The sequence below is a fragment of the Adelges cooleyi genome, unplaced genomic scaffold (genome assembly GCF_023614345.1).
Source record: "Adelges cooleyi isolate 19-005CV unplaced genomic scaffold, UGA_ACOO_1.1 ACOO_flye_CR_arks_rails_tigmint_CR_PRNA_384, whole genome shotgun sequence".
NCBI lineage: Eukaryota > Metazoa > Arthropoda > Insecta > Hemiptera > Adelgidae > Adelges > Adelges cooleyi.
The window spans coordinates 1,026,217-1,041,687 of record NW_026096061.1 but is presented as its reverse complement, the minus strand read 5'-3'; the positions used below and the strand labels follow the sequence as shown (position 1 = coordinate 1,041,687).

At 28.0% G+C, this 15,471-nt stretch overlaps 1 protein-coding gene across 2 annotated transcripts in view; it reads right to left on the bottom strand.

Moving 5' to 3' along the window:
• Positions 1 to 971: 971 nt before the first annotated feature.
• The window catches only part of LOC126841511 (uncharacterized), a 174,359-nt gene continuing 159,859 nt past the window's right edge, over positions 972 to 15,471 (bottom strand). The window contains exons 1-5 of one of the 2 annotated variants that reach the window (XM_050578056.1): positions 2,812 to 3,041; positions 2,573 to 2,711; positions 2,394 to 2,467; positions 1,460 to 1,622; positions 972 to 1,129 (exon numbers count right to left, since the gene is read on the bottom strand). In XM_050578056.1, coding sequence (XP_050434013.1) covers positions 1,068 to 1,129; positions 1,460 to 1,622; positions 2,394 to 2,467; positions 2,573 to 2,711; positions 2,812 to 2,895 — 522 coding nt within the window. In that variant the 5' untranslated portion in view covers positions 2,896 to 3,041 and the 3' untranslated portion in view covers positions 972 to 1,067. Of the gene's footprint in view, positions 1,130 to 1,459; positions 1,623 to 2,393; positions 2,468 to 2,572; positions 2,712 to 2,811; positions 3,042 to 15,471 lie in introns of those variants that run through there. The other variant, XM_050578057.1, reaches the window with a different exon arrangement.

Sequence of the window (15,471 nt, the reverse complement as noted above, 5' to 3'; positions counted from 1 at the left end):
CCTCTTACTTTTCCCAGTACGCTCAAAGAAAAATACCAAATTTCAGTTAGTTAATATATACAGGGTGATTCTTTTAACACCCTACACTAGTTTACTCGAAAACTAATTCGATTTTTACAATAAAAAATGTTTAATCATTTGTTTGTGTATAAAATACTAATTTATTATAAATTTTTTTTTGTATTTCCCCCTTCCGCGAAAACTCGACTCCGACTTTTCAAATGGCATCACTTACTTATTTTTAAATAAATATAAACAAAATTTTATAAAGTAAAATGTTTTGAAGTTGAATTTAAAAAATTTTGATTTGCTAATGAATTGTTGAAAATGTTTAAAACGCAGCTAATAAGAGGCGCTTTTTGTACTTTTTGATATTTTAAACACTTGACGCTTAACCCATTGTTTTTATTTGTTATTCGATTTTCGTCGATAATTTGACAACAAGTAATAACAAAATAATAATAATAACAATTACCCAACAAAATATAATAATAATCATAGATAAAGAATAACGTCTTACAGATATCATATACGTCCGTCTACCTGCGTTAGTTCGTTTATAGTTTATACTGGGTTTTGTCGTCATCGTCGTTGTTGCAACTTGCAACATCACCTTATAACCAAGACGGTTGTAATATGATGTAACGGACGGTCATTAATATTATCAAGCCCCAGACACTGATAAAAATTAACACGGGGAAGATACTTATCACACAAAACCTAGGCGGCAATCTTCTTAAGGCTACACCACTACAATGTTACATCTGTATATAATTATTTTTAGTTGTGTTTAGATATAACACTAAATACAAAATAGGTCTTTACCATATGGTTTTTTGCTTACATCGAAAGTGACCCTTCTGCTTTTATTTTATTCTGTGATATTGTTATGGCCATTATCATATTTTATCACTACCAGTCCATTCTGATTTCCACAACGTAGTCTCTTATGTTTTATTATCAACGAGATGTAAGAGCCAAAATAATTTATTAATCAATCAAGCCAACATGAATATTGAACATGTGTTTTACTACATGCATGTAGTAATTCAATAACAGTTAATCAACTACTCCGTAAATAAATTATTAAAGATGAGTGTTTCAACGTCTTTCGCATTGTATTTGCTTTCTGAAATTACAAAATATTATTATACATTTTTTAAACAAATAAATCATGCCAAATAAGTTGAAAATCACAATGTGGGACTTTTGAAAAACATCTCAATACTAAAAATACTAAATATTACGATATTAGTTTGCAATTTATAATTTTCTTTTCAAAAATAAAAATAAATGATCTTGTATCTCGCAGTTTGCTAATCTTAATCATATTATTCTATTTTTTTATTACTGTAATATAGCTCTTTTAATCGCTTATCACTGGGAAATGTCTATGCAATAATAGTTTTTCAACATTTTTCTCGACTCATTTATTGAATATTATTCTATTTTATATTACTGTAAACTCGCTCTTTAATTTGCTTATCACTGGGAAATTGTACGGTTATTTCCAATGCGGCAAATTCTTGTTTTAAAGCGGCGATTATATTTCGTATTTGCTTGTAGCTATATTTTCCGTTGTGGTTTTCATCGTGCATATCGATCACGTATGCTATCCTTTCCTATTTTTTTTTAACAGTATAATAAAATATAGCAGTGTTGTTAATATTATAATTAATCATTTTCTAAAAGTAATCAATAATCATTGATCATTGACAAAAAAAAATAAAATTTAAGTCAACATGGCATTTTTTTTTTTTTGAATGAGGAGGAGCTAAATTTTTATCAAGTGGCTAAACAAAAGCCTAAAATACCATGTACGATGTAAAAACAAAAACATGCTTACATTTTATGCATTGTGATTAAATAATTGTCAATACATTTTAATAGTAATTAACTATTAATTATCTTAAAACAGGATAGATTTTAATGGCTTAGCCATGTTGGCAGTTCGTAGAAATATAAGACGAATAGAACTCAAAAAATAGATCTTCTGTTGTAAAATTATTATTTAAAAAAGTTATTTCGTATCAAATTTTCAATGTATATTATATTATAAAAATATATATAACTATAAAGTATATTATAACATAAAATATATAACTGTGTACAATAGTAGGTATATTCAAAAAAAGAGTAAACTTGGATGAGGCGTGTAGGGGGCGTTGCTCCCCACTTTATGTTTACTCAGGAATACTTCTATCTCCCCCCCCCCTCCAAAAACAAAATCATAACCACGTCACTGATCTATTTCATAGTAGTTAAAAAGGTTTTATATCAATTAATTTCTCCCTTTCTGTGTCAAAGAGAAGGTTTCAATATTTTAAATATCTCCACACAAGCAACCTATTGGGCCTTTTATCTTGTAATATAGTACTGTAGTTTTTATTTACCAATACAGCCGGATGATCAAAACCCACAATCGATCGGGCGTAGCGTTCGACTTCCGGCTTCGTATATGAACAGGCTGAAAGAACAAAGTATTATAGTATACATTTATATCAAAGGCCTAATAAAGTTGAGAATAACAATGTGTTATACTAGAAAAACATATTTGTCTATTGTTAATTACCCATTTTCAATTCATCGCTTTTTTCGAGCCTTACGGATGAGTCGAGCAACTCTGATATCTCGTTAAATACAGTTGCCATTCCATCAAAGTTTAGTTCATTTTGTCCCACTCTTGTCGCGACTTCCTCTCGAACTAAATTCTATAATTTTTCATAATGAGAATTAAACTTTAAACTATACCTATAGGACTGTAATATAGAATGTATATAATCATAAATAAATAGTGTTCGTTATACTTACAACTTGTTCTTCAGAAGGGGCACCTTGACCGTGTAAGAAAAACAACGTGACGCAGAAAAACCGTATAATGTGTTTTAAATGCATTGTTAGTTTTTAACAAAATTAAACTCGGATTCGGAATACTTAATTGTTAGTTTTGAAACTATTCGCTTAGAGTACTCGAGGTGATTTTATAATGTAATGAGAATATTGTATTACTATGGTTGATGACTGTGAAGTTATCTTTACTAGCTACTTACTAGGATTGTAATGACTGTACCGTCCCGTTTGAGTAAACAACACATGTTTAACAACGTTTTTTTATTTGCGTTGTTATAAACATTTTATTTGTTGTTTGAAGTCTTTTAAAAAAATATAGCTTAACATGTGTTTTTAAAATATAATCTAGGTTGCTGCTTGAGTTTCAAGTTAACTCCTTATATTTTTACACCGAATAGGGAAAAATACAATAACATAAAACACTATTGTATGATAAAAACCAAAAAGGTTATACATAAGACATTTTTTAATAATTTTAGTATATTATCATATAAAACCATGTATAGTTTATAAAATTCCAAATACCCTGTATACTAATTGGAATGATGTTAAAAAAATGAATATAATCTTTGAAGGTTGAACAAACTACTTTGTTCTTGTTTTTAACATATCACATTACAAAAATTAAAATTTAATATTATTAAATAATAAGTATGTTAATAAATGAATGACTGTTTTTTACTTGAATGGTATTAGAAAAAATATATCAAATTTAAAGTAAATTGAATAATATTTAATACATACTATTTAAAAACCGACAAAACACTTGTCAACATTTGTATTTTTTTTTTTATCAAGTTGTATCTACAAATCCTATAGTGTTAATATTAAGTAGTACAATTTTTTTTTGTACATGCAATTACATTTTTTACAGAACTTTTGTTTGAGATTTCCTTGTCAAACAGAGTAATTACATTCATTCAAATAAATTTCTACTATTTTAAAACAATTTCAACACTGTTGAACGGGTCTTCCGAGAGTGTTTCAAAAAACAAAATATAAATATATCAATACAGATTTGATATTTTAATGTGATAACAGGCTCATTGTGATACGTTAACTGTTAATATTTGTTTGATTTTCTTTAAACTATTTTTAATAAGCAAATGATAATTATCACAACTTCGATAAGTAGTTATCTGAAACCAAACACTTATCAAAAAATGACTGAGTACCCATTTTATGATTTAAAACCATTTTTAACGCTTGCCTGAAATCGGCCAATAGAGTAATACCATGTTAATAGACAAATGCCATTAAACATTAATGAAGTATAATCGGTTTTTTAGTTTGTGCTATCTCTTTATCTAAACTTTTTTTTACCTCCGTTTGGTCAAAGCCCGTTATCATATAATCTTTTACAAAATTTAAACTTACATGTTTATTTAGATATAAGTTTAAATGGCATCGCGCCGAAATAGTATCGACACAAATTCCTTGAGAATTGCATTTTGAAAAATCACAATACTAACGAGATATAAGAGCAAAAAATAATTTATTAATCAATCAAGACAACATGAATATTGAACATGTGTTTTACTACATGCATGTAGTAATTCAATAACAGTTATTCAACTACTCCTTAAATAAAGTATCAAGGATGATAGATACAACCATTTCCAGAGTGTATTGTTTGTCTGAAAGTACAAAATATAATTATTCATTTTTTAAACAAACAAATCATGCCAAATGAGTTGAAAATCACAATGTGGAACGCTTGAAAAACAGCTCAATAATAACGCAATTTTTAAATAATACGATATTAGTGTGAAATTTTTAATTTTCTTAAAAAAAAAAAATGATCTTATATCTCACATTTTGCTAATTGTTTTTTTGAACAACAAAAAAAGGTGGCCCATTTTTAAATTGTTTAGTAAATATACGGGTTATGATTTTTTAGTTTAAAAAAAATTAATTAACTTAAGCTATATAAATGGCCAACTTTATTAATGAAATGTCTTTGCAATAGTTGTTTTTCAACATTTTACTCGATTCATTTATTGAATACTAGAGCTTCGCTCTAGCTGGGGGCTCCGCCCCCAGGCCCCCGAGTCGGGCGGGTAGGTCACAGATTCCCGGTACTGTACCCGGCTACGCCGGGCACGCTCACGTCCCCTCGCTGCAAAGTATTTTCGGGGAGGTCACAGATTCCGAGGGGGGTGGCCGGCTGCGCCGGCCACGGTATGTAGAAGTCAGTGCGCAGCGGTTCCTAGGGGGGTGCCCGGCTACGCCGGCCACGGTGTCGAGCCATCGTAATACGTCCTAAAGGAATGTCGTTATAATTCATAGTACCTATAGGCTGTATTTAGTGATCAGAATTCATACCTAGTTTTGGACAAATATTTTGCAAGCTAAGTAGTGATTAAGTGTAGAGTAAGTCTAGCTATGTATCTGTAATTTTTTTAAATTTTAAATTGAAAAGAATAGTCTAGAAGTTAGACGGTTAATAAATATCAAGTGTCCGGTGTTGCTTACTTGGGTTGTTACCACTTTTACCAATTTTTATGAACTACCAATGTCCAGTTCCTTATCAGCAGGCGGAATTCGTATTGAAAACTAATAAGGACAGCAGGTCTCCGAGTGTTTTAGCATTCGCTCGCTCGGCGCCGTCACTTCGCTCCGCCAACTAAAAATATCCTAGGTTTGTAGGCTACAGTCTATGAGGAGGTAACAGGTTTAAAATTAAGTTTAAATTAAAATTTTAAAAAGTTAAAGAGGCTTGATAAGAAGCTGGCCATTGGGAAAAAGTGTACAATGGAAATTGTCTTTGGTAAAAGTTGTTATATTATAGACCACGTCATCAATATAGGCCGGCGTCATCCCGCTTAATTTTATGAGTTGAAAACAGATAAAAATGTCTAGAGGACAGTCAGCTAAATGTCTGTTAAGGTTTGCCTTTGTGAAACAAAATTTGTTTAAACGTAGTATGTTATATGTCTGTACACAGCGGTTCCGAGGGGGGTGGCCGGCTACGCCGGCCACGGTGTCGAGTCAGCTCACTACGTTTTAAAGTATACCGCTATAATTCATCGTACCTTTATCCAGTAATCATAGTTCATACTTAGTTTCGAAAAAGTGTTTTGCAAGCTAAGTACCGGTTAACTGTAGTGCAAGTCTAGCTATCTGTCAGATCAGAAACGTCCTACTACTAAAGCGAGTGTGCTACTTGCTTAAAGGACAATTTTTTTTTTTTTTTTAATTTGAATTGTTTGAGGTGTTGTTTACTTCACGGGCTTGGTAATAGCTATGGTTCAAAATAGAAAAAAATGTTTAGAGGTCAGTCTGTATAGGTCTGATATGGTGTTCCTATGTGCAACAAAACTTTTTCAAACGTATACGTTATATGTCTAGATATTGGTTGAATTAAAATCCTTATTTGTTCAGAAATCACCGTCTATGCCATTATTCGGTAATGACGTACTGTACGTTTAGAATGTAACCAACAGCATAATGCATTAAATATGTATATTAAAGGTCTGGTGGTTTAACAGAAGTTCATAAGTGTTTAAGAATTCAAGAGTAAATCACATGAATGAAATGTCTAGTTTATATTAAAACTTAAAAGGGAAAGAAGTGAAGAGTGATAAATACATTATTATTGATCGACTATTTGGCAGAGCTTATAAAAATGTCCAAAGAGAGGTTAAATGAAATGTCTCGATGCAAATCTTTTAGTTTTTGGATCTGGACCTTTAATGCTAAAGGTACTTTGATACTTAAGGTCTGACGTTTGTTGGTTATTAGAAGTTTAAAAGTGTGGAAGAATGATATGTTTGTGTGACGGTTACTTGGGAACTCAAGAGTACAAAACATGAATGAAATGTCTGAAATAATTTGTAGCAAATATTTTTGATTATTCGAGTGTCCGGCGGTGATTATAAAAACGGTCAGAGTACAAAATGATAATAATAATAATATTCAGTGCATAAAATACCTAAATTATTTGATACTTATCCAGACATATTTTATACATAATAGATAAATTGATATATACATTAATACTTTTTTAAGTAAACCATGAAAGGTATAAATCCATATGTTGATATATTTTTAGATGGCTAACCAACAATTCATCCTACTAAATGATAATAATAAAAAATTTTAAAATAATTTTATTTTTTATTATGTAGTATCAATTTAAAAAAATATAGCAAAATCTATAGATTTACTATACTTTTTTAGGGTGGAGCGAATACTTATATTATACTTCTATAAATAATAAAATAGTAAATTAAATGTCGATTTTCAATAAAAATTTTAACCCTTTGAAGCACAGCATTTTTATCTCCGATTATCTCTGAACATGATTATGAAGGTGGTAATAAATATATACCACTGCGCGAGAGTAGGCTATTTTTTGAAAAAGTGGTATATTACTTATATCACCATGCTTCAAAATGTTAAAATGCAATAAAATGATTTGAAATTAATATTTTATTTTTATGTTTTAATTATGCCCTATGTCTGAAATCACACCACAAAAAAAAACAAAATAGTCAATATTAATAAGTATCTAATTTAGTTCAAGCTATATCAATAGCAGCTCAAAAAAAAAAAAATTTATATATATACATACATATAATATAAAAAATTAACATTAAATAGTTAGTAAAAATAAATGTTCAGACAATTTTTTTGATTTTTGATTACTACTCACAAAAACGGTCTAAGAACACAAAATGTTGAACGCTAAAATAATCTAAAGACAACTGTTTTAAGAATTTATTAAGATGATATAGGGACTTTTGCTGATGCTTTTAAAAAACATACCTATAATTTTTTATAATAAGACTGTGTAAAAATGCATTTATTCGTTGGTTAAATAAGTATTATAAAGCCAGGGAGTAAAAACCGGAATGATTACAATAGCATAAGATGTTGCTATGTATAATGTGATTAAAATAAATTAGATCATGTAGTACTGTTATTTCTTATTAGAGCGGAATGAACACATAGATATTTTATGTCAATAATGTATATAAATTTTAAGCACACAAAAGTAGCCCCAGGTGTATAAAACAAAAAATCGATTGTTTTTAGATCTGAACAATTTTTATTCAGTGCATCAAATATACTATTATTATTATTTAAAAAAATATTTTTCATTATATATATATATTATTATTTTAACAACAATAAACTTTTTTTTAGTTAATCCATGTATTATGTTATTTTTAGATAGGTAAATAAATGTTTTTCTACTAAATAATTTACAATAATACTTCCTAAAAAAAAAATTATCTGGAAAGTGAAATCAGATACATGATTCAAAAAAATAAAGTTATATGTTTGTCAATTTCAAAGAATACAAACTATATTTTCAACTTTAATGACAATTATTAGATTTTTCTTAGCTTGAATTGTTGATTTCCACATAGCTTACCTACGATGTCTGAATTTTCCAAAGTTAAAATATTAAAACCACAAATTAAGTCAAAACACAAATTTTAAAAACCCTAAACGGTTAGTGATAGTACTCGATAGTGATCATACATATTTATATAGGTAAATCATCCTACTAAATGAAATAATTAAAATGTATTCAAATAATGCCAATTTAACGTGAAATAATATATCATTAAAAAAAAATATAAAAAAAAACTAAAATAATTTGTATTCTATGTAGTGATCATAATTGTACAGCTTTAACAAAAAAATGTGAAATAATTAATGTTTTAATTATTTGTACATCAGTATCGTATGTGTGTGCACGTTTAGAAACTAAAGCGTTAAGAGAAGTCGGTTAAGACACTGTATAATGAAAAAAAAACTGTCAATTTAAATTAGGGTTGAGTATAGAGATTAGATAGGCACTAATTATTAAAAAATACTTCATAAATAACAAAAAATCAACTTCTACGGTGTAAGTTCTCTGTTGGCCGCAGGCAAATTAATCGGTGACGGCATAGGATAACAGTCTGTAACCGATGGTAACAATAATAACTACTTATTGTATTAATTAAAGACAGAGTAGATAGAAGTAGCAATCAATCTTCTAAACGGACACGCGTCGGTTATGATTTCACTATAGTATTGGCCTAAAACAAATAATTTACATATATATAAAATAAGTCAGTAAGTTATTTAATTGAAAATAAATAGTAGATATATATGTCAACAAATTTTTCAACAAAAAATATGAAATGTATCGTTATCACCACGCACAGCGGTTTGAAAAAGATAAGAATTTTGTACATCTAATTAATTTGATAATTTGGTTTAAGCGAAATGTAATATACTACTATACTATATATTATTATATATATTCTAAATCTAAAAAACGTACCGACATCCAACGACGCATATTAAAAGGTAATGTTTGCACACCGGGAAACACGTCGATTTCTCTTGAACGAAAACCGTGAGCGAATTACGGACAAATATGTAATTAATAATAACTATTATACGATTTACATATAATTGTATGTATATAATATAACAAACTACAAAGACAAAAATTCACCAAAAAAACAAAACACGCCGTTCGCCGTTTTTAATTTTTATTATTATATATATGATAACGTTTGACACACCGGGAAACACTATTGAATAAAAAACCACGTATGACAATGAACAACAGTGTAATTAATAATAATAATAATAATTTTACGTTTAATTTAAGGAAAGTACAAACTCGGCAATAAAAACAACACACGCCGTCACCGTTATTATTTGATACGATAACGTTGTGACATGATAAAAACGCGCGCCAACGCCACGCGCTGCCCAAGCCGCCTTTATGCTTGTCTATGAGCCAGATGTATTATACGAATCCCATGGAAGAGACGATTAGGCGACTGGCGGGACGTCGGCTATTTGAATTGACATTTTATTATTATGATGATGATGTAAAATTTGAATTACAACACTTTTTAATATAATACCTTAATTAAGTTTAATATAAATACCTTTAGTATAATAAGTTGTAGTAACTCATTAAGTAGGTATAAGCATTGCTTATAAATACTAGAATTATTGTATTCGTATTTATAATCAATAAATGAGAAATAGAAAAGTTAAATAATGAATACCTAACTGCGGAGATCTCCGCATATTATTGGGTATAACAAATCTAAACATTGAATTTATACTTTATTATTATTTTACACATTTCAAGAGAAAAAAACATCACATTTATACTCGCTTACAAATAACAATCAACTCTTTGGTTAAGTATTAATGTTTTTAACTCTACCTTTTAGTAACACATAATTTTTTTTTTAATAATAATTCTATTTTTTATCACAATTAGTAAAGCTAATATTTAAAATTTAACCTTACTTGTTCAACAATTTTATCGACAAATCTTTTTTTTTTCATTAGCCAACTGTACATTATTTGAATTCTAAAATAGGTTTAAATTAAAGAGTTTTAAGGCATAATGTAAAATAATATTTTATTTAATCACTCATAAAATTCTGCATAGCATTGTGCAGTGAAATATTTGAAAGAAAAAAATTATCAAAATATTGGAATATTGCTGTAACATAGTAGATTCAGACAACAGGTTTTTTATTTGTTAATTTAATTAAATGGTACATTTAATGTTGTACCCATGGTTAAAAATTAGGCATTATTGTTGTTGAAACTAAAGTAACACTTATGATTGATTGAATCCTATCTGAAAATATAAATTGAATAATAATTTTAAAAAGTACTCACCTTGCATAATACACATTAGTTATTCGTGATTTTATTTTAAATCTTATACCTATTATAAATACGTAGATAGGTATGTAATATAATAAAATTTAATTTATATTGCCCAATGGCCTTAGTCTATATTATAGAATATAACATAATAAATTTGATATTCCAATTTTTTAATTAGAATAAAATAAAAATAAAATAACTATATGTCATAATAATATGTTTTTCTTATAGTCTTATCAAGTCAATATTGAGTATTGTAGATGGATAAAAAACATTCTTCAAGCACAATAGTGTTATATTTAATATATGTATAATCCTAAACTTACTAAAACACACCAAATTTAAAATATCCAAATTTGAAGTAATAAGTAAATAAGTAGGCACTGCATAGATGTAATAAACATTTTTAAAGTCATATAATTATGAGACTTTGAAACGTTCTACTAAATTCAATTTTTTTTATAATATTGAAATAGTGATGTAGAGCTATCCCAGATCCATTCTCTCTGTTAATTTGTAACCCGGCGTTGAACGAGAATTTTGTATTATAAAATTCTATAATAAATATTATTTAATAGTAATCATACTTAACTATACCTAATAATCAGCACAGTAAATTTTAAGTATGTCTACTAATTCTAAAATTACCATTCTAAAGGAAAAATAAAAATTTATATTATTTGAAATTGTCCGTTCAGCGTTCTGACAATAGTACAAAAGATTGCGTTCCAACTTTTTTAGGATAACACTGATTAGAGTAAGTGCTTCTGACACTTCAAAAAACAAAATATTTATTAATATTAAGGTTATAACATTATAGTTTAAGTAGTTTAATACAATGTTTTATTTATCTATAATTTTCTTAGTTTTCATAATGAAGTAGGTTCTATGCATGGATTCATATTATTCTACATCATATATCAAACAAACGCTTTCAAAATAACTTGTCACCAACTATAAAATGCTGCAAGATAATTTTATTGATGTATCAGAAAGAGTATGAAAAAGATTAATTATCGGTGCATTCACCTAATACAAAGAAAAAAATTGTTTTATTTATAATAGTTTAAAATAATTTTAAGTAATTAACTTACCTTTAAACTTATTAAAATTTTAGAATAAACAAATCAAACTTCTTTATTCCAAAATGTTTAAAAATGTGATTAGCGAAACGAATGCCGAAATTGTCTTACAAATATTATGTTTTTTAAAACAACTTTAAAGATAATTTTTTTTATAATACCATTTTCCAATGGAATTAAACGCAAATACATTTAAAATTAACGTAAAACACAAGTGTAAGTGTTAATATAAACAGCACATCGCTGTACGGTTATTGACTATTAATATTTAAGTATTTCATTAGAACGGTAATTTTTAGGTTACATCATAATAATTAATAACAGCAACAAAACGGACAAACCTACTCACTACTGTTCCTAAACCGAATCGTCGTCACTTGGTTAGACTGGTCTTGACATTGATAGGTAACATTTTTAACGCGTTTGTACTAGTGAATAATAAAACATAAGAATTTAAAGTAACATTATAGCAGGTATAATTTTGACTACAGCTAAATTATCAAAACAAGCGTCGTATATTATCTTGTTATCATTTGACAGTTTCATATCATTCAAATATTTTTATTGGAACTTGGATGTACAGCAGCTATCCGAGCATTGCCTTTAGCGTCTCATAAATATTGATGAAAGACCGAAAAAATAATTCACCCCCTACCCCGCACGTCCATTACTTCTAATGCAAATAACTTTAAAACTAATAGTTGGAACTAAGCTTGCAATATGTCTTTTTAAATAATTTTTTAAATAATATTATATCTATCTAAAAACTAAATTATTTATAGGGGTAACCATTTGAAAATCAAATATTGGTGTCGAATTTTTGACGAAAGGGGGGGGGGAAGATACAAATTAAAAAATATTATATAATAAGTTAGTATTTTATACACAAACAAATTATTAAACATTTTTTTTTTTTTTTGTATAAATCTCAGTAGTTTTTTAGTAAACTAGTGTAGGGCGCTAAAAGAATCACTCTGTATTTAAAAAATTTAATTTTTAATGAAAACGAGTACTTCCAGCTCGAAGAGTTTTTTTTAAATTCTTAAATTAAGATCATAATTTCTTTCTTAAAAACACGAGAAGAATTATATTTTGTTTCGTTTTTTTACAACCTAAACTCAAAAATTTACCGATCCGGCACAACAGTAATATTATTTTATGGCATTCCTGTATACTTATGTAGTTGCGGTTTATTAGTTCTACTGTATTTGGTTTTTGCTTTTGTAGAAAATGTAGCATTATAATAAACGCAGTGGTATTATATCCCAAACACCGCTGTGCTACCATTTTATTTACTTAATATTGTTGCAAAAATGTTCCTAGCTGAGTATGTTAGTATTACTGTTTTTGATATTTGCTTTAGAAAAAAATTTAACATTATATTGCAGTGATATTATACGACCTTGTACCACACGCGCCCGTTGGAAAACCTAAGCGACTTGAATGTAATATAATACATAATATGTGTTTATACCGATTTAAATCAAGTGCAATCATTATAAGATATAATAGGGGTTTTAGAAAAACTAATGTAACGAACTATCTATAGTATTACGACTTAAATCTTTTAAGTTGTAGTGTATGAAATCAACTTTTATTTATAGAAAACAATTATAACAAAACACTGAAATTATACAAAAAAAAAATTTAAGAGATAAATGAAAACTAGACAGTTACATTTTTTTGAGGGAAAGTCCTTCTTTTTTTTTATAATACTATTAACCTAAAATTTACGTATTATATTTTAACTCTGACTTTTTTTTTTACTTTTTCACTATTTAGGCATAATTTATGTTTCTCAAAAAATCCTACGAAATAACTTAGTTAAAGTCTTTCTCTTTTTGACCGTGGTCCGAGTGGGATTGAAGTAAATGTATCACCCGCGATAGATCATCCAATAATAGTAGTTTAATAACAGTTAACTGGCACCTTACAGTTTTAAAATTTAGCAATGTATTAAAACAAATTGTACTTCTAAACTATAACAAGTATCCAATATTTTTTATTTAGTTATTTTTTTTTATAGACAAATTATGCGATATTTACATAGGCATATGGCACAGTTAATAAATAAAATTAGCAGTGTTTGTAGAAACCATCCAGTGATGGAACTCCGATTGCTGAAAGAGTGGAGTTTAGGTTAGCATGTCACTGCTCCATTTTCTTTTTAGGCGACGGGAAGGGTTCTAAGGAAGATTTTTAGAGGCCAGGTCGGCATTTAGAGGATTGGGATTCCCCCCCTGGAGTCTATTTCGTGAAACATTTTGTTGTTAGTTTTGGCTTTTCTTGATTGTATCTAAAATGATACTTTATGCATTGTAAGGTTAATGGGTATGACGTCATCTTAAAAGATAAGAAAAAATATTTTGAAAAAAAATATTGTTCAAGTAAAAGAGTATAGACGTTAAAAACATAAATGTTGATACGAATCTAGTGAAAATCCTCTTTTATGTTTTGGCAATAACTTAATGAAATAACGATATTTTTTGTGTTTTAACGTTTCGCCTAAGATTGTGATACTTCGCTAAGGAAATCAATAAACAATTCTCAAATACTAAATTCATAAATTATTTTGTTTTAATATCATCCGCGTCGATAAGTAGTTGGTAGTTTTTTTTTCGATTTACTCGCAATTTTAGTTGTTTAGTACAAAACAGTAAAGCATTTGTCGCAAACAATGTAAACCGGTGTAAAATATGCAAACGATAAATTTGTATCGTGTGCTATTTGCGTTAGAGCCTAAAGGTAAATAATCTCATCTTTTGAAAATATTTCAATGTAACAAAATTTGAATAAATAAATTATATTTACGGTTTAATTAATTTTTAAGCCGTGTATCGGATTATTTTCCATAAAACATCATATTATATCGTATCAAAGGTACATAACTCAGTTCTATACATTTTTATTACTCTTATCTTCTTCAAAATTAGTTATTAATAAAATAAACTCATATATACCTACCCAATAACGCCTACCAAAAATAATATTACAGCAATCATTTTAATCGAAATTTGTAATAGTTATTGCAAACAGAGGACATTTTTCCACAAGAACATTTTCAATTCCTAAATGAATATTGTCTGTTTTTAACCCGTGTATAAAAAAATTTTCCAGTTTATATAACAAAAATCCGAAAGGCATTTTAGCCCAAAATTTCCCACATCAACACACAGGTAATGTCTTTAGATCTGATAAACAAAAAAAAAAAAACTGTCAAATGTTCCAATTGAAAAGTATGTGATGAGCTGTTATACTCGGTATCGGTTGTATAACGATTTTTATGTACAGAAAAATGTTTCCAGTCTTTCAACATTAAGTTTGACGGAACTAGTCGACAGTTTAATAGAATATTTATTTAGCATAATTTAGCATCCACACATCGCCTCAGAATCAAATGTGTATACGACTTTTACGACTTCTTAGAGTACTGACTATATGATCGAGGGATATGATACTCAAACAAATCTGTCACAGAGGCTTAAAAGCTAAAAGAGTGAACAAACATGAACCAAAAGCCAACCATACCATGTGCCTATTGTACAGATCGTATATTTTTTCAATTAAAAAAAAATATTTTTAAAATGTTATACAAAATATGGTTACTTGTTATAGTTTAGAAATACAATTTATTTTAATACGTTGCTAATTTTTAAAACTGTAAGGTACCAATAAATTATTATTATCATTACTACTATTACTGCATGATCTATCACGGGTGATACATTTACTTTAATCCCACTCGGACCACGGTTAAAAAGAAAAAGACTAAGTTCTTTCGTGGGATATTTGAAAAACATAAATTTTACCCTCAATACAAGTAAAATAATGGTCAGAGTTTAAATATGAATTGTAAATGTTAGGTTAATTACATTATAAAAAAATA